Source organism: Erpetoichthys calabaricus, chromosome 13 (genome assembly GCF_900747795.2).
Source record: "Erpetoichthys calabaricus chromosome 13, fErpCal1.3, whole genome shotgun sequence".
NCBI classification, from domain to species: Eukaryota; Metazoa; Chordata; class Cladistia; order Polypteriformes; family Polypteridae; genus Erpetoichthys; species Erpetoichthys calabaricus.
In genome coordinates, this window is record NC_041406.2 from 140,915,489 (window position 1) to 140,935,837 (window position 20,349).

Here is a 20,349-nt window from a genome sequence, read left to right on the forward strand (position 1 = left end):
ATCATCAGGACATTGTCAGGCGTTTCCAAGTCAATTGCTTTTAGCTTGGATTAGCATGCAGAAAATCTCTGATTACTGTACGCTGGTGCATGTAATTGGATGAGATATGTAATTAAAGTTTGGGGACACTACAGCCTAGTCGGGTTTGCTTTTTGTTTTTATTCATTTCTTGTTTACTAAGGAGGCCCTGATATTCTGCTGACCCCGTGTGTGTGTTTGTGGCCAGCGTTGCCACCCTAACGTAAATTGTGTAACCAGAAAAGCAGAGAGACGCTAAATCAGGTACACATATAAAATATCTAAACTAAATACAACAGCAGTACACTTCTGCCATACTGTACTCGAATAACGCAGCAAAAATCAGTAACACCTTAGAATGCGAAGATTTGTTGTCAAACGATTTCCACTCCGACAAAATGGTGTCTGAGTGGCAAACTGAGGGTGCACACCACGCAGGCGTCGATAGGATGTGACGAGTCACGATGTGATGTCAAGACATGACAAATATAATGGAGTGATGCACAGAGCTGATGATGTTTGCTTTAACGCGTACGAAATCATTAACTGATGTACACAAGAAATTTTATTACAAAAGAAATTGTAGTTAAAAGAATTACTGATTGAGGTGAAAAAAAGCCGAAATTCTGGAGTCAAACACATCGACCAGAAAATAAGATAAGAGTGGCCGCCCTGTGACGGTTCGGGAGCCTCTTGATGCCGACAGCGTCAGGTATGAGCTGAGCAATGAGGACAAATCACACATGGCGCAGGGGGATGGTGCTTTTATTACCAATAAAAATCAAGAGTGTAGAAATAAAGAGTGCAGTTCTCCATAGTTGAATAAATACTTAATCCATAAAAGCCACAAGTGATGAGTGGAGGTTAACATCCATAATAAATAAACACGGTTAACCCCGGCTGGAAGCAGTTCCTTTTCTAACACGCGGCACTGCCTTCCTTCTAACTGCTTATCCCGACGGGGGAGTCGTCCTACCTGCAGCTGACCTTCTCCTGGTCCGGTTGCATTCTGTCCCCTGGCTACGTACAACTGTCTCACCGGAGCGAGACTCGGGACCCCCAATGGGCTGGGGCTCGGCGTGGAGCCGTCAGCCTTCTTGGTCGCCACTCCATCTCCTTGAAGTCGTGACCACTTCCACCTGCCACCTCACGTGTTGGCCACACGGGTTTTACTCTCGGGTGCCCACTTCTCTGCAGCGACCCTGCACTCCCCCTCACTCCTGCTGCCTTCTTCCTCTAACCTCCTCTCTCGCACTCGAGTGTCCATTTTAAATGGGGGTGCGGCACCAATTCACATAAACAAAAAAGACAAAAGAGTTTGAAGGCCAGCCCTGAAAAGTACAACAAACACCCACCCATCAGTCGATGGCGGCCATGAATGTCGGTCTTTTCAACAAAGGAAAGAGTTAAAGCTAATGAACCAACAGCAAAGCTGAGGCGCCGCTTCCCAACGTCAAGGTGCGCGCGGCAGAGCCGAGACATTTCTTGTCTTGACATCTCCGGTGATTAAATGCAGTTTGTTTTTCCCAGCCTTTTAGCTGTAGACGTTGGAATAAAATACATTAGAAATCCAAATAAATTATTCATTCAGGCTCCGCGTTCCTAATCTTCACGTTGCAGAACCTGCTGGCGGTAGAATGTTTACAAACGGCGAGCAGCACGGCGTACCCGCAGGTCCGGTGCAGCGCCCATTGGCCCACTTTGCAGTGTGGCGGCTCAGCCCAGGAAGCTCGTCTCCGTTGGCGTTCAGCGACCTCCTGTGTTCACTTCAAAGTGCGCTGAGGGCGCGACTCTGTCCTCGTGTTGGAAGTGCGCTCAGTTCTCTAATCCAACCGCACGCTGCACCTCAAAGTCTTGTATCCAGAATTGGAGGACATTTTGCTCCTTTGTTTTTTTTTGTTCTGGTTTGTCTGGTGAAGCCACTAGGAGGCGCCCTTGACTGCCAAACCCCCAGACACGGCCATTCTGACTCCAGGCCGGGTTTGAAGGATGTTTTAATTTTTAACAAAATGACCTCTGAACGGGATTCTCCATGATCACCGCAATTCCTTCACTCCTCCAGGGCGAGCTTTGTCCTTCTCCTCTTCCTCTCTCTCTCAACTCCAATTACCTGGACATCATGGTGGGCTAAACCATAGTCTCCAGGAAGCTTTTTGGGGTCCGACAGAGCCATCCTAGGTCAGTTCGTTCTCTTTCCAACAGGTCCTCCTGGCGGTACCCATGGAACCCAGCAGGGCACCCCAGTGGATCTTGTGGGTATCCCAAGTAGGGTTCACCAAAGGACACTCACATGTCTCCCACTGCCCCTCACTTCTTGTGGCCTTCCGATTGGGAAAGGGAATGCCAACCATCCCAGTTGGGATATCAGTCCCTTCTTGTTTAGGGTCACCAACTAACTTGACATGTCCATCTTTGGGATGTTCTAGCTCAGCGTTTCTTGACCTGTTGTTTTTTTTTTTTCTTTCTTATGGACCAATTGTGCCCATCTTAGTGTCTTTGAGATCCAGTCTATGGCGACTGTTAGATTGGAGAATTGGCATCCACAGTCAGCAGGCACAGGGGGTGGGCAGGTTTGGAGAATTTCTGCCATTTCTGTCCCCTTTGGAGAATCACCACCGACGTCATGGCAGAGTCTTGTCAATTATCTTAAACACTCTGTGGCGACCCATCGCGAGACGCTTCACAAGCCGCATGTGACCCATTGCTGTTAAATACAACGGCGAGTCGTGACCCTTAGATTAAGAAACTATTCTAATGGCGTCCAGTATCAAAGGTGCCGTATAAATCAGCCTGACGATGTCCACCTGCCCGCCATGTCGAATGAACTCTCCTGTGTGACGATACACTCGCCGCTGTCTCAACTCCCTTGTCAAGACTGTCAGACTCCTCCGCCCGTGGGGGTTCTAAGGCCGATACGTGAGGGGCTTTACAATAAATAAACGACAAAGATTAATTTAATTGACCACCTCCAAGCAGCAGATGTAATCAGCGCCAGCTCATTTGGAGCGAGATGAAAGCGGCCTGCTGCCCTGATAATCTCCAGCAGCCACGTCGTGATAAGAGAGGTGCCGGTTATTTGTCCTTAAAATGTCACCACTCGAGTCTCGAGGCGGGGCTTAGACTTGGCGACAACGCCACCGTGGACGTTACGGATAAAGCGATTTGTGTCCAGCATTTATAAGATACGACGACTGAAGGGCATTTCAAGTTTGTTTGTGACAAGGCTTCTTAAAGTCACTTGAGTTATGTGAAGTAGTGACATGTCCCACAAGTCAGTTACGAGGGACTGCAAGCGATTTAAGACTTGGCCAGTCATCTGGGAAAAGCCAAACTCCGGGCAATGCTTCACAGACCCAGCATCCTGCTATTGTCGTGGGTTTTATGAGACGTGACAAGTCCGTTTCTTAGGTTGGTCTTCTCCCGCACACACACACACACACACACTTATATATCATAGGCAATGACCCGTGTGATGACAAATTGTGTATAAGAGTGATGGCAAATGCCTGTCGTTCTTAGTGCTGCTGAGACTGCTGCCCCTGGAATCCGGACTCGGATGAGTAGAGGAAAAATGAATGAATAAATGAAAGAATGGGAGGATGTTATGTCAACTGAACACGAAGTGAAGTTGTGGTTCTGTTAGATTTCAAGATTTGATGAACCCACGTTAGAAAAATGACAAGAGAGCTCAGAATTCTACTTCTGTTCACATCTGCCACCCATTTGACCTGAGCAGGGACAGCTGGGAATGTTCTGTTTTTTATGGACAGTTGGGAACGTCTGATTTCGTTGACTGGAAGTGAGCTCTCAACTGTTGTGGTCTGTTTTGCAGGTGGACTTTGCATTTACGGTGTGGCAGAGCTTTCCTGAGAGAATCGTGGGTTACCCTGCTCGCAGCCACTTCTGGGACAGCAATAAGGAGAGGTGGGGCTACACCTCCAAATGGACGAACGACTATTCGATGGTGTTGACTGGAGCTGCTATATACCACAGGTAACAAGGCGAGGAGCTCAGGGGGTCCTGTTCATGAGACCTGATGAGTGTAACAAGGGCTCGTGACTGTGTTCGTCAGGCGTACACTCCTGATGTTTCTAGTAAAAGGAAGAGTGGGACATTTCTAAATCGGAAAACACACAAGGATTAAATAAAGAACAGCCTATCCAAGCCCGATTGGCCCACCCTTCACATTCCGTTGGTCCTGAAGCTACCCCACCACAGAGTTATGAAAGAAAAAACACAAAAGATCTGTGATGAACGTGTCCTCCTCTGTTCTGTCTGTGTTGCTCTCCATGCTGTGTTCCCTTCCACAGTCTAAGGGACCCTTGAGTATGAATGGAAGTTGGTAAAGAGCTCAGTGTTGGGTGGAACAAAACAAACTGAGAGATCTCAAGGGAAATACATTGCAAATGGGACAGTTGGGAAGCCATCCCTAAAATATCGGGACCAAAGGACTTGTTTTGTAGGAGAAGGTCGAGTCTGGAAGTAAGCTGGCGAAAGGCTTATTGTTGGGAGGAACAGAACAGAGAAACTCAACAGGAAACACGCATGGCGCTTTGGAGTAGGGAACGTTGAGAAGCCACCCCTAAAGTATTGGGGTCAAAGGGCGGGCCAATAGGAGTTTTGTCTTTTTTGGTCTCTTATTTTGTTCTCTGTGTAAGCCTCCCTGCCAGTAGCATTGGTTGGTTGGTAAGCTGGCTAAAAGCGCAGTGCTGGGCAGAGGAGACACAGAAACAGGAAATGAAATGCAAGTGGCACTCGGGAGGAGGGAAAGTGGAGAAGCCGTCCCTGAAAAATCAGGTGAAAGGACCGTGAAGGGCGGGCCAATAGGTCTTGCTCTGTTTTGTCCGTTATTTTGGTCTCCATATAACCCTCCCACCAAAAGTGAAGGGGGCCAAGACTTGTGTGGTAAAGTGATTGAGGACACCGTACTGGGCAGAGCAAAACAGTCAGAGAAATAAGAAGTGAAACACAAGTGGTCCTTTGGAGGAAAGAAAGTGACAAAGCTGTCCCTGAAGAATTAGGGCAAAGGGCGGGCCAATAGGTCTTGTTGTCTTTTATCTGTTATCTTGTTCTCCACACAAGTCTCACGACTCAAAGCTCCTCCAGCTTCTGGCAAGGAGGTAAGCTGGAAAAACGGCTCATTCTTAGGGGGAATAGAAAGGAAAATGTAAGGGGCACTGAGGAGGAGGGACAGTGGGAAAGGTGTCCCTGAAGAAGGGCAGGCCAATAGGTCTTGTTCTGTTTTGTCTCTTATTTTATCTTCCGTATAATCCTTACCACTAGGAGTAAATGGGGGCTTGGTGCTGAGCAGAACAGAAAGAGAAATAAAGGTTTTATATAAATAAAATATTATAATAAATATGAAATGAAATAGAAGTGTCACTTTAGAGGAGGAAAAGTGGGGGAAATCATGATGAAAAGACAGTGAATAGCGGGCCGGTAGGTCTTGTTTTGGTCTGTCTCTTCATTCTGTCAGACTCTGGCTGTGCCAACCTGGTATCATTTCCAGACCCACCACACACTAAATAAACTTTCAATGGGGTTATTTGTCATTAAACATGTATGTATTTGTCTAAATTGTGATATTGTTCCTTTGCGGCCTTTTCTTCTCGGTATCGTCTCTAATTGATTAGTTAGCCGTATTGTATGTGATAATGTGGACTGTGCCCGTTGGCCCGGCCGGAGTCACGACGATCCCCGAGGGCCTCGGCTCAGATTTACTGGTAGAGCGGAGCCGTCGAGGAGCTTACCTCTTCAGTAAGGCTCAACTTCTTTCGTTTTCTTTCTTTTTCTCTTTCTTTCTTTCCCTCCCTCCTTACCACGTAATTCATTGAATTCAGAGATCTCGTCTTGCTCTTTGTTTTAAACTGTTGTCATGGGAGACATGAAGCGCGCAAATAAAATGTGCTTTTTATCGTTAAATTTATCCCTCATCAGTGTTCATTTGCCTCCCTTTTGTTGGCTTAATTTCCTGTCTTTAATGCTCACTTAATTAACGTAAAATATTCTCGTAATAGTTTTACCAGTTAATTCTTTTCATTTCCAATCGATCTCGACGCCGTTAAGCCCGCTCGCACAAACACACATCACTTTTCCTTGGCATCTCTTCAGGAGACAGCCTTTTCTCCGGATGTCAGTTGCCTGGCAACCCCGTTCCTTTGGGATGCTGGACTTTGTTGATTACCACTGCAAGCGTTTAGAGCCGCGTTCACACCGAGGTTTCTTTCCAACTGTCTTGGCTCTCTTGGCTTGGCTGCAAAAGACGGCAGAGAAGAAAGATGGGGGCCCGTCGCGCGGTTTGTGTTGGAGGAGGACTGATGGGTTCAGCTGGCGACCGGCGCTCATTTGTGTCTGCAGGTTTAACGGTGCGGTGCCTCCCGTTACATGTGCCTTTGTGTGCAGCAGACGGGTAGGAGGCTTTCCATAGGTTTATGGGCTGTGATCTCCCATGTCATCCTCCCTGTAGTTTAATGGTGGCAGTCACCAGGCAGTGCCCCTCAATACAGGGGTCTTAGATTTAGAATCTTTATTTCTAGGAGGCTTTCTATGCAGTTATTGCTGTGCTGGCTCGACTGGATTCAGGTAGTAAGGACCACCAGCTTGGCCAGTTCAGGGGGAGTGCCATCCTTTAATGGTGGCCGTCACCAGGCAGTGCCCCTCCATACAGGGGTCTTTGTGTACTGCCCACCTCCAGGCGACTTGCCCACAGATATGGCCGCTTCGTGGGCACCGCTGACTCGCATGGATTCAGGTTGCAGTGAGTGCCGATCCTTCTTGATGCTTAATGGTGGCAGTCACCATGCAAGGCCCCTCGAGATGTGTGTCTTTACCCACAGCCTTTCTACGGAATGGGCCTCCTTATGAGCTTTGCTGATTTATAATGACACCAGATGGATTCAGATTGTGATGGCCGTAATTTCTCATATCGTGGGTCTTTTCAGATAAATGCCATCCTTCTTGTAGTTTAATGGTGGCAGTCACCCTGCAGTGCCCATCAATACAGTTGTCTTTGCATATCACATACCTTTAGGCGACGTACCACAGATAGGACCACTTTAAAGGCAATGTTAACTCACACAGATTCAGATTGTAAGAACTGCCAGCTTGGCAGTGTCAGGAGGGCGCCGTCCTTCTTGAGGTTTAATGGTGCCAGTCACCAGTGCGGTGGTGCCTTTTACATGTAGCAAATGGGACGTGCTAAATTACGCAGAAACCTGACTGATCTGGATGAACCCTTTCAGAAAAAAAATGGTGCCAGTCCCCATGCGTCACCTCCTGACCGTGTCTTTCCCAGACTGGCCCACTTTGTGAGCGTTACTGATTAGTTATGGCGCCAAGTTGATTCTGATTGTGATGGGTTTGCTTTTCATATCTCGGTGCTTTCAAGTAGTTGCCATCCTCCTTGTGGCTTACTGGGGGTCATCACCAGTCTTATATATTGAATATTTACAGGAGGCTTTCTATAGATGGGGCCGCTTTGTGGGCAGTGCCAGTGGTCCTGCCTGAAGGCTGATGGGGTCCGTCACAGTGCGGTGCCCCTCATTACTTGTGTCTTTCCCCTCTATATGGGGTACCTGTACGAAACGTTACACAGACAGCTGTTTTACACTGCTGCTTTTGGGGGATTGGCATCCTTCTGGAAGTTTGATGGTGGCGGGTCACAATGCCATGCCCCTCAGTATATGTGCTGATTTAAATGTTTTTGATTTCAGCCCCATTGTTCCTGTAATAATATTGATGAGGACGTCTCCTTTTCTCTGCAGATATTATCACTACTTGTACACGAATTACCTACCTGTGAGTCTGAAGAACATGGTGGACCAGCTCGCCAACTGTGAGGACATTCTGATGAACTTCCTGGTGTCTGCTGTAACAAAACTGCCTCCAATCAAAGTCACACAAAAGAAGCAGTACAAGGAAACCATGATGGGACAGGTATGGTAACTGGTGCCAAGGAGAAATCAGAAATGGTGGGCACAGGGTTGGCATCCTTTGTGTTTGAATTAGTTGGTTACATTCATTGAAAGGAGAATTACACAATAAACCCAAAATGTCCGTGTATGCTGCCCTACCATTAATGATGGTCACATTTCCTGGAATTGAACGTGTGTGCTTAATAAAGTGGGCATCCATCTTCTTCACATTCTGCCAGCACTTTTCGTTAGCACTCCATGCTAGGGTCATGGACAGTCGAGGTGTGTGAGCAGCAGCTGTGTAGGGTGATGTCCCCATGTCTGTGACCTGCCACAACAAAGTCCATCGATTTGTGGGGCGGAGCTTCCTGTGGCTGTGACAGCTGACAGCCAATGAGCACTCGGCCAGAAGTGCAATGCGTACCAACGGCCCTGCAAGAAGACAAGCAGACGCCACACACACAGAGAAGAGCGGCTCGTCTGTCTGATGTCTCGCGTTTGACAGAATGGAGACGGCCGCTCAGCACCCCTCACCATGCAGTCAGACGGCCACTCAACTCTCCGCTCCATGCTAACTGGCCGTTGAAATGCAGAGAACTCGAGGACGCTGAGCGGTCCGTCATCCTCTGTGATCCCTCAAGGCGACGAGTGTCTGATATCCCAATAATGAGCGAGTGGGACACACAGATAGGAAAGGCACTATATAACAGAGGGGCCTATTTATTGGGGGGGGTCATTGTCCCGTGTGCAGGGCTCAGTGAAATTCATAGTTGCATGCGCTAATCGACACGCCACACGTCTCTGCCCCTTGACGCCATCATGAGCGAGCAGAACTCGTGTGTTACATTTCCTCCACCCTGAGGGTGGCCCGAGTTACTGCCGCTTATAAACGACGTTGAGTGTTGGTGAGTGAAAGGTCCTCTTAAGGCCTTCAAACTCGCTCTCTTACACCCCATTACCACCGAGCCTGACTCTCCGACCGACATTCAGCTTGAATGAAATCCCAGCGGCTCATCCTTGGCGTTGCCTAATCATGGAAGAGTAGAAGGCCTGGCAGGCAGAACGGATGGTGCCAGCCTCGATAAACCGCGGCCTTAAGAAGAGCCCATCGCCAGCTTCTCACTTCACGTTCCGTGATGTTCCACACCATGTGTCGTCCTATTTGTAAATCATTTTGTTTCGCTCCGTCAATGGCGGGCTGGACGCACGTTTCCTGCAGGGCCGAGGCCACGTTTAGAGACTGAAGTGGGATACGGTCGTTAATCCTTCAAGCCGCGCCAGCTTTATGAGCGCACTGCGTGCCGAGATACGCCGAGGCTCACAGAACCCTGTAAAGGTCATTCATGACCGTGAATATTTATATACGAAGAGGACGGCACAACTTGGGCTATAAATGCGATTGATTTTTGCCACCTTGCACGTCCTAAACTGAAATTTTCTTCTCTCTTAATATTTTAATTAAAGCGCTGAAACTCGGAATCTTAAGAAAAAGAAAAGCTGCCCTTTCCTCAAGTAGTTCTTTAAATCCCCATATTTTAATGTTCTGTAGGGCTCAATAAAAGACGTACGTTTTTCGGGGTCTGCACGTCCCAGATTGGTGATTTCAGTCCCTCCAGTGCTCATATTTATCAAGCGTCCCAGAATGGACTCCTAGGAACACCTCAGAGTAGGCATGAGGAACGGTAAAAAAAAAAAAATCATCTTCACGCAGTCCCAGCAAGGAGTCGGCGTCACCCCAAGCTGCCGAGTGCCACTCCTGATGACGTTTTGTCGTTTTCTAATACTAAGGCTTCACCATGAAGATGAAGATGATGATATTTAAAGTAGTAGGAGAAGAGGAAGAAGGAGAACAATAATATGTTGTGCCAACTGCTGTCACGTCTCAACAGCATCAAGAATAATATGGTAACAAACACTAAGACGCTCACTGACTGAGAGTTACGCACGACAGCGGGCACATCGATTTAAGGAGGAGTCATCCACAGCTTGGCACAAGTGGCCAATGCCCACCGATTACGATCAGATTTGCTCCAGCAGATTTTTGCTCTTAAAGATCGGCGAGCCGAATGGTCGCTTCTTACAAACTTTCTAATGTTCTGATAACAATTTTGTGTTTTCCGCGCACGTTTGCTCCGACTACGACACACACAGAGAAGAGAATGTTATTTATTTACTGAGGGGTTCCCCCCCCCGGCCTGCGCTTCACGTTGTGAAGGGGGGGCTGAACGCACCCCTAGAAGACGCGGTCGCTCCTCCCAAACCCCCTTAAACGCTGATACAATGGCAGACAAATGCCGTTTTACTTGACCTCGTCTTCGTCTCGTGCAGCGCTGTGAACATTTAAAAGCCTGAACAGCGGCTGTCCTTGTCATCTACTCTTTGTCTTTTATTTCCGGCCCCGGCCCTCATTATTAAATCTCTTGGCACAAAGTCTCGTCTTGAGGGACGTGAGTGCTTGATATTTTTTTAGTTTATAATTTAAAAAACGGAATAAGAATCTGAAAATCTAACAACATCACATTAAAGTTTGATAAATTCTGAAAAAAATGATACCAAACATATATATATGTAAGTTTTAAAATAAGCCGATTTAAAACGTGACATAAAATCGTTGCACTTTTAGGCTTAGGATTTTATAAATAGAGAGTCGATTGAATTATTTACTTTTTAAAAGCTGCGGTTCTTCCACTTGTGTTCCACATAATAAAATGTCGGCGCGTAGCATTTTACCGCTACAGTCGCAGCTTTATGTGTGACAGTCGCACGCTGCACATGTCCATTTTTATTTTTTTTTTCCCATTTTTCGTGATCCTTTTCTTAACGTTGGGTTCGATGAGCAGGACGTTTCCCCGACCGTGTTTCATTTTCCAACATTAAGACAACAAAGGAGCAGATTACGGGGGTTGCGGAGGCCAATTTATTAAATCCGATTTCGTGGCCAAGTCAGCACTCGGTGTTGTTGGAGCGAGCGAGCGCACGAGCGCGTGGAGTTTACCTCGTAGCCAAATTGGTCAAACGTCGAGGCGGCCGCTGATGTTCTCTTTGCTGCTTGTGTCTCCAGCAGACATCGGAGAGCTTTAACGTGTAATTGACTTCATCAGAATCGCATAAGCCTGGCAGTGGCGGCCGTCTCGCCACTGCATTTGAATCTAACAGTAATTGCACCAATTAAATAAAATCATTTTCTTCTTGTCGGCCTCTGCTGTAATTCATGTTACGCAGCCTGCCACCGAGTTGAAATTGCGAGTGGGGTTTTCTTTCTTTCCTTCTTCGTGTAGTTTAACTGGCATGGAATGGGCGAGTCGGGTCATTGGGTCTGTGAGCGAGACCGACAGTGACGGACACCACAGCAAAAGTAGCTGCGTCCCCTGTAACTGAAGAAACGCTCGGCTTTGTTCAGCAAGAAGCCTCCTCGGCGGCGTTTACACCCCAAGGGAAAAAAAAATAAGCCAAAGACGTTGAATTTTTCTTCAGTCAGACAAAGTGTTCCGTGTAACAGGAACTTATAAATACAGCGTGTGCGCGGCGTTAGTGCCGCCGATTTAGCACACGTCCTTCATGTTTTGAGACTTGGTGTCCCAATCGGGGACAGCAGACGTGTTTCTTTGCGCCCTTTTCTTCTTCTTTTCCGTTGCTTACACAGACGGGGGTGGGACGTCACTGCCTGACCTTCACGATTGACGCGCCCCTTGTGTTAATGCGGGCTACCACAGTGCCAGGCCTAGTGAGTTTGACAGTCGCCACGTTGTGCATTGAGCCTTAGGGAGGCCACCATCTTACTTGTGTTTGCGATTATAGCTACTGTCGCACCACGGGGAAGCTCCACACGACTGACTTCTCCGGGCGTATCTCAGTCGGATTGTGCGTCACGTTGTGTCTGATGACCGACTCACACACACACACCACTCACTTCAAGCAGCGGTTCAGCTTCAGGTTGTTCTCCGACTGCCTTTACGGTGGAGGCTCCGCCCTGCTCATGAATATTGATGAGTTGCCATAAAGGAGCCGAGTGCTGTCCTGAGCTATTCAGGCTTAACACCATCGAGCGTACGAGCCTGACTCGGGTTTAACCGCCATTGCGTTGAATTCCACACCCGAGTCCCACTTGGCAGTTACTGCCGAGGACCTTGAAGGAATGCGCTACCCAAAAATCATCATTTCGTATGTCATCCTGTGTCGTTTGTAGTGAAGGTGGAGAAACATTTCTATCTTGTGTTTTCGTCACAAACCGAGATTCACAGATTTCCTGATACGGTGGTCTTCAGTGGAGACCCCGCTTAAACAGCAACAAAGAAATCTGATTGGTTGCACAGGAAAAGCTTGAGATGGACGCAGAAAGAGAGATCAGCTGACTCTCCAAGCCGGACCACTAGTAGCATGTGATGGCTGCAGTTAATCGCAGGGACTGACCGACTGCACGACTTCCAACGTCGATGTTTCGGCCATGACGGTGCCACTGCCTGTATGCTCGTTTTCCCGGAATAGCGAGTTCAGTCTCGACCTTATTCTGAACTGTCGCGGTACGGCAAACACGAGACATCAGACAGACGAGCCGCTCTTCTGTTTGTGTGGTGGTCTAAACCCCCCCCCACCCCATTTCACTTCCAGTTGAGCTGTCATTGGCTGTCAACTGTCACAAACACAGGAGCCGCCCCTACAACCTGCTGTAGAACCGAGAGCTGTGATTGGGTCGTCACAGGTACCCGCCATGACTCTCCACAGCCTGCTAAGATTACACAGATGTAGGCTACGGCCAGAAAATAGCTGGAAACGTCGTGTGGCGTGAAGAGGAAGCGAGGACTCGAGCAGCAGGTGTGTAAGAATGAATCGACCTGCCCGTGGCGTTGGTGCATTTCGGAGTTTGTGGTTGTGTTTCAAATCTCACATGCTGCTAATTATCAGTGGAAGCCACAAGTTAGGTAGGTAAGTAAGTAAGTAAAGGTGACCTCTACTAACACCTCTTTTATTTTCTTTCCCTCCCCACAGTCCTCACGTGCCTCACGTTGGGCGGATCCGGACCACTTTGCCCAGCGACAGACCTGCATGAACAAATTTGCCAGCTGGTTTGGCACCATGCCCCTCATTCATTCTCAGATGAGGCTGGACCCCATTCTTTTCAAAGACCAGGTCTCGATTCTGCGCAAGAAATACCGAGACATTGAGCGACTCTAACGAGCACTACGACGCGTTGGCGAAGAGGGTGAGGAGCGTGTCTGCCCTCCGTTACCTCTTCCAAGTCGGCAGCACACCTACAGTGGCTGGAGCCCAAGCCAAATAAGTGATCCTGGGATGTTCTGGCAGGGAATTTTTGGATGCAATGGAGTGTCTGACTACACAGGACGAGTTACCAGCGATTTGATTACTGGGATAGGAATTAAGGAACGATCTTCCCTAACTTCTGTTCTTCAGCTATGCAGATTTTATTATGTTGTTGTTGTTGTTCAAGGCTCCTCTTCTTCACTTGCCCACAAACGAAGGCTTTGGTTAATTTCATTTTAGAAATAAAAGAAGTCGTCTCCTCATTACAACAGATCACCAGGTCCGAGGAATGAGCAACGGGCGTCATATCCACGACGGTCGAATTTTGAATCCTGTTATGGAAGTAGGGAAGGCAATTCTTGTAGTAGAGTTCACTTTCCCAGAGGGGGTCGCTTTGGTTTAAACGTGTTTAATTACGAAGTGGAGAAAGAGATGAGTTTACAGTTTAACGGATTAATAAGGAATGTGAATGGATAAAATAAGGAATAAGAGTTGTCAGCATCCAAAAATGAAGCAGTCCAAGGAAACGTCTGCCGGAAGGAAGTCCGCTGCCCGACGTTCTTGCAGATCAGTAACGTTTATTGCTGCATTTACTGGGGAACGGGCAGACGGCACCGACATTAGCCAGAGGCATCGTCCCGTTAACTCTGTGTTCGTTTGGTTTGGAACAAATAGAATGGCGGAGGTGGATGTACCCGTAAGGTGAGACAGATGGTGGTCGCGATGCCATCGATGATCTGCTCGCTCACGTCTCACATCTTGTTGTTAAAGCTTCGGGAGTCGCCGTGGCGTGTTCGAGACTCCAGAATGGCCGGCGGTTTCAGGAAGGCTGCAGCTGCATTTCATGATCGTTTGTGATTTATTTTCCTAATACTTTAATGTTCTCCATCATGTAAGCGATGCCTCGCCATCGATGACACCGTTAGTGGCTCAGTGTGCAAATTAAAAAAAATGAGATGAAAAGAATCAATGCGAGAATAATCGTCGAGGCCTCCTCGCGATCGCATCGGGTAATTTTGCCAGAAAAATCTTTCCATGAATCGCCTTGTTTTCAAGATCACGGCAGGTGAACCTTATCTGTGATCGTTACGGTCCGGTAATCAAAGTATTTTCACAGTCGCATCGCTCGTTTGTTTGTTTTTGTTAATTCAGATCAATCTCTCCGATAATGAAACTGGCATTTTTTAGGCAAATCTTCGTAATAATCAGAATTCTCTCGAGGTCGCTGCATTTTTTTTTTTTTTTTTCCATCGATGTTCTCTTTCCAATAATCGAAGTTTTTCGAGATCGCTACATTTTATTTCCAGAAACTTTAAATATTAGAAAGATTTATTTCAAGATCCCAGCATTTCTTTCTCAGACAAGTCTTTCCAATAATCCCTCGAGAGGTCGCTGCATTTTTATTTATTTAATTTTTTCGATAATTGATTTTTTTTTTATTTCCTGGAAATGCAAACATAAGATTTGTAGTCTGACTGGCGCGGCACCAGAGAGTCTGCGGCCCTCGCTCCGTGTGCCCGCGAGCGTCTCTTCCCATTTCGAGGGCACGGTGCTGTGACCGGGTGGTCTCCCTGCTCCTAAAGTTCTTCTTTTCGTGGTGGGCTCTGTCAGCCCTCGATTTCCTGGTACTTGAATGTCTGATAACTTGAAGAGGTGGCCTTTACAAAAGCTGATTGAACTTCATTGGTGAAGGAAGACGATTTGAAAACAGAACCGTCAGTTTCTTTTTTTTCTCTTTCCCATCAGTCCGATATTTAAATCTGCTCAGATCATGTATTGTTAATAATTAAAAAAAAAATAAAAATATCCGATCGTTTATTCTTGACGTGAGTTTTACGCGACCAGGCGGTTAAAAACTGTCAGCTGTAGCAGGCTGAGGTTTGACTGTTGAAATGAAACTCAGTGATTTCAGGGTTCTCGTCATGTCTTTGTTTCGTGTCGATCACACAGTTTTGTGCGTTTCACAGTCGCAGTCATTTTAAATCGGTCATCATGAACGTGAAAACGGTTTCATCAGCAGTGAGGTATTTAAGGAAAAGGATAAGATTGTAGTGAATAAATAAGCACTTGGCACTTTCTCCTTCTGATATCTCATGAAAAAGTCGCTCGCTCCTTCCAGCGACCTCTGCACGTGTCGGCCGTTCGACTAGTCGATGTACGAGTGACTCATCTTCGGGTGTTTGTACTGTGAAGAGTTCTTCGGGAGAACCGGAGTGTCTGACCGTCTCGATTTTGTTCTCCACAAAAATAGAAAAAATGCAAACCACACCATCGCCTGCATGGTTATTTACTAGGAGCATGGCACACGCTTGGTCGAGCAAAAAAGCAACCAACCGCGACGTCAAGTCTAAAGACGTCTCTGCTACAAATTGTAGGTGGTGCCTTAAAGCGGACGTATCTGTCACCGTTCTGTACAACAAAGTCGTCACACGTTGAAGAATGTCGTCAAACAGTTTTAGTTCCCGTGAAAGTTTACATTTCTCAAAAAAAAAACAAACCACAAGGCACAATCATAAGAAACGACACGGCGGATATCTGAGTGCTGCACGTCGATCGAGCCTGCAGCACGTCGTCCTCCGTTTAGTGCGACTACGTCAGGAAACGTTCAGATAACGACAAACTCGACCGTCTGAACTCTTCGAATGGATACTCGCTGGTGTGTTTTTTCTTTTTTCATCCTCTCTAACGTTTCGTGCACATCTCCAGTTTAAAAGACGTGGGGGTCTCATTCCCACCGAAACTGAACGGGGGGGTCCGGCTCCCTCGAAACTGGTGCGTCTCTTAGCATGGTTTTAGTTGACACGTCTACAGAGGGCGATTGGCTTTGCTTTGCTTTTCTTTCTGCTGCGCGCGCGAGTGCGGACTGAAGACCCCCGTAATCCCGACAGCAGACGCGGCTCACGTCTGGTGACATTAAGTGTCCTTCTCTTTGAAAATCACCTCCTTTGATTTCTGCGGTTTGAAGCCTTTTTGAGCGTTGGGTCGGCGGTGGATCATCTGGCGTCTGCATAGCTAAAGCATTTCATAACCAAATCGACAACAAACCGTGGGCCTTGTCATCCTGTACAGAAACTTGTATATTTATTTTGACAGAAATTGTGTATAGTGTATGATTGATTTAAATAATGTGGGAATACTTAGAGATTGAGAAATTGTAAAGCAAAAACAAACTTATTTTGTATAAGATGTACATTTTTGAAAATTTTTCTAATATGTTGCCAATGGTTTTTTCATAGCGTTGCCACATCTTTTTCTAAGAGTTTCCCTTTGTTGGTTCGAGTGGTGCTGACGGCGTGCATTGGAGCGCTGAGTGAGAGCGTGCGTACGCGCGCGTGTGTGTGTGTGCGCACGCGTGAGTGAGTGAGTGACGATGACAAAGCCATATAACTTGAGTTTGCTTCATTTCGTCTTTCGCCTGTAGCTTCTTCACAGATTGCTTTGCCCTTTTTTTTGGTTCCTTTAGGTAGTGCCACCAAAGACCTGTCCTACGGAAATATGGACGCTGATTAAAAATAAATAAATAAATATATATATTTTTGTGAGCGAGTGCGTGTGATGTAGCGTGCTTACCACGGAGCACCGGCGGCTTTACGGATCACAATGGGATGGCCGTAGAATCCACTACATGTTGAACCTCTGCAGCTTTATTTGCTGACATGAACCTCGACGTACTCGTACCGCTTCCAGTGTCCGCGTGCTCATCGTTCATTCACGACTTTTCTTACTTGACCCGACTCGGTGGAAGGCACAGGCACACCAGCCGGGTTGACGAGAGACCCGGAGAGTTTCAGTCGAGTGGTCGTCACGTCCGCCTGAAGGAGCCCCTCGTGGCGCGTCGTTTCGTCAGAGCTTGATTTGTCCGTTGTCTACCGTCGGATTGAACTCCGGTCCGTATTCGGCGATTCTCTGCTCTCCGAGCTCTCGAGTGTCAGTGAGGAAGTGAAATCGACGGCCACTCGCGCCGTCTGCTGTGTATTTGTGCCTTTAATCCGAGTCTCTTTCTCTTTTCCCTTCTTTTTATTTTCTCGTCCGATGCCCCCCCGTCTTACACTGGCGCAGACGACGCCACACAAACTGACATTCCTCTTGTTCCGTCGGGCAGGCGCCTGCTCTTGCATGGTTTCCCCCCTCCCTCTGTAGCCCACTCACTGTATTTTATTCCGTTCTCTTTCACCCCCCCCAGTAATTAACAAATGCATTCTGTTGACTTTTATAGAAGAGAGAATTACAAATTAGAAAATGACACTTTTGTAAGAATGATTTTTAAAAAAAATAAATCCTATTTGATAATACTGTGCGTTGTGCTTTTTGTGTTTCTGTTCAACGCAAACCTCCGCAAATAACAAAGGGGGGGGGCACTGGGCTGGCGGGTGGTTTAGTCGTCGTGGGGGTCCTAGATAAGAAGACCCCCCCCAAACAGGTAAGGAGAGAAAGTTGCACTTTTGTTCATCACGTATTCCAGGTAAGAGTTTCCCGTGTCAGGACTTACCTGGCGGCTCTCGTCGTCGTCTCCGCTCTGGCGTGGCGTCTGCGGCGGGCAGCACAAATGGCCTCTCATCTGAATGGAAAGTGGCAGAGCTCCCTCGTGTAGCCCTAGTGGTCCTCGACGTGGCCGTGTGGAGTCCAGTCCCAGCCCTAAATTTGACCGGACAGTGCCAGTCCTGTTTGTGGCCTTTCAGCTCGGCCCGCCTGTATTCCCCCCGGCTAGCTGACCAGTCCGTTCCTGAGATTCTGTCTGCAGTAGTGAGCACCACAGCTGGTTTGTATTCTTTTTCTAACTAAATATTTTGATTGTGATATTCTTACACCGTCCTCACGACACGGGCACACGTCTCCACGGATGTCATGGAAGTTCCAGTTTTATTCCTCACTCCGAGTACCCACCAGGTAATCAAAAGGTTAAGGTAAGAAGTCCAATATTTCTGTTTGGAACTGTTGTCCCATCTGTCACCTCCTCTACCTCCCTGGCCAGGTCTCTGCTCTCAGTTTGCTCCGATTGCCCGCCGTAACTCCTCGCTGGGTTGGCACCCTGCACCTGCTTCTTTCTATTTCCTGGTTTATGGTGGCTTCATGAACAGAAGGTCAATATGATGGACGCTCCTACAATCGAATCCATGGAGCGTATAACCCATCTCCAGGAGGGCCCCCCAGGCCAAACCCGAGGGCTTAGCCATCACTGCAAGTCGCCACTAAAGCTGACAACGCTGGATTGGCATCACAGCCTAGAAATCTAAAATCATAAAAGGAACTGAAATCCATAAATGTTTAGACGGTGTGGCTAATAAACACATGAAAGGCGGCGCTAGATAAGAATGAAAGGCACTATAACAGTAGAAGATGAAAAGGCGCCATATAATAAATAGACGGGCACTCTGACAGATGGATATTCGATTTGTCTCCAATTCCCCACACTTTGCTATTTTACTGCCCCCTTATGCCAATGGGTAGCTGAAGATGCTGCCCCCCCAAGTGACTCCACAAAGCTGAGCGCCCATCGCCAGCCCTTTCTTTGACCCCCCGATGTGCTCCTGTCACGTCGCTGACTCCTTGCTTTTATGTCCAGTTTATGATGCCTTACTGATGGCCGAATCAAAATGGACTCCATTCAGGTGTCAGGGTGGGACAACAGGCTGGCAGTGCCCACCTACACCTCAGTCCACCATACCCACCTGTCCTTAAGGGTTCGGGGGCCTGAGCACAGCCTCTCCAGAATTGGGGGCATCTGATAATACTAACCATATAGGGCATCATGTCAGTGGCGATTAAAGATACTGTGATACCAACAGGGCACAGGCTAGGACAGGACAAATTCCCAACAAGTAAAGAGTACAGCTGATCAGGTGCCCCCTGGAGCCGCCCATTTACACGACTCTAAAATGGCAGGCACAACCCGCGTTCACGGCGGCAGATATTCCGTTTAGTCCGATGGCCTCGTTCATCTCTCGATTACATGTGCAGCGATGAAGGAATTCCCAATGCAAACGGCGCAGACAGGGAGAAATTCAGCCAAGCGAGTGGCGAGACCACTGGCACCACAGTGTGAGAAAGCGTATTGAGCCGCGTGGCACGGGCAGTGGGCTCTCCTGCAGCTGGCACTTTTTTTTTTTTTTTAATTGCCATGCAGCCTCGCACTTCTCGTTCTTTTCTTTTTGCAGTAAATGGGGTCGCCCAGTTGGTTCCCCAACACTCTTGGTGGTCTGTCCCTCTGGTCCCCCCAGTGTTCGTTTCACTGGTGTGTATGTCTGAGGGTTCACACAGCGATGGCTGGTGCCCCCTTCCAGGTGCTGTTTCCTGCCTTGCGCCCGAGGACCGTTGGTTTGGGCTCCAGCTGCTCTGGGTAAGCGGGTATCAGAAGTGATAGACGTAGAAATCCTGTTATCCGTGTCGTACTTCTAAAGCTCTAAAGGCCGATTTCCCAAATTCTGACACTAGCGCAGACGATTAGGAATCAGTGATGGGGGGACATGTCCTTCATTTTGAACAACTCTTTCCAGTGAATCATACGAGTCGATGTGTGAGCTCAACGGAAGAACTAGAGCGCACGCGTGTCCTGCGTGATGTCATCTATGTCTTTCGTGTCGCTGACATCGGTAGATATTTAAAGCACAGTGTGGAAAAAGGACAACAGCATCCGCATCACTGGGTTAAATATCACAGAGCCAACGTTCATCTGTGACCAGTCAAGTACCGGTAACCGAAGACATTTTAAAACGTGTACCTTCAGCGCCGTTCCTCGGTATCCGCGTGTGTCCTACAAGGTAAGATTGTGTTCCCGTAAGGCCTGGGTCACTGTGAGAGACCCTGCTCACCTACCGCCTGTCCTGCCCGCTTTAACACTCGCCGACTCTCAGTGCTCCTCCTACTCCTTTACTCCTCCGTGTGCGTCTCACACTCGCACTTCCTCTTTCGATGGTGTCGCCCAAGCCAAACTGACCAATCAGAGTGCTCACATAAATCAGACCCACCCCTTAGCGTTTCATTATTTAGTAGAATTCAATATAAATTAATAAATGGTTGTATTCTGTATATATTTAATAACATCCATCCATCCATCCATTTTCCAACCCGCTGAATCCGAACACAGGGTCACGGGGGTCTGCTGGAGCCAATCCCAGCCAACACAGGGCACAAGGCAGGAACCAATCCTGGGCAGGGTGCC

At 47.8% G+C, this 20,349-nt stretch overlaps 1 protein-coding gene across 1 annotated transcript in view; it reads left to right on the plus strand.

Moving 5' to 3' along the window:
- Positions 1–15,419, plus strand: part of ext1b (exostosin glycosyltransferase 1b) — a 183,636-nt gene extending 168,217 nt beyond the window's left edge. Inside the window, exons 9-11 of the mRNA XM_028817549.2 lie at positions 3,851–4,011; positions 7,782–7,953; positions 12,918–15,419. Coding sequence (XP_028673382.2) covers positions 3,851–4,011; positions 7,782–7,953; positions 12,918–13,103 — 519 coding nt within the window. The 3' untranslated portion in view covers positions 13,104–15,419. The remainder of the gene's footprint in view (positions 1–3,850; positions 4,012–7,781; positions 7,954–12,917) is intronic.
- Positions 15,420–20,349: the final 4,930 nt, after the last annotated feature.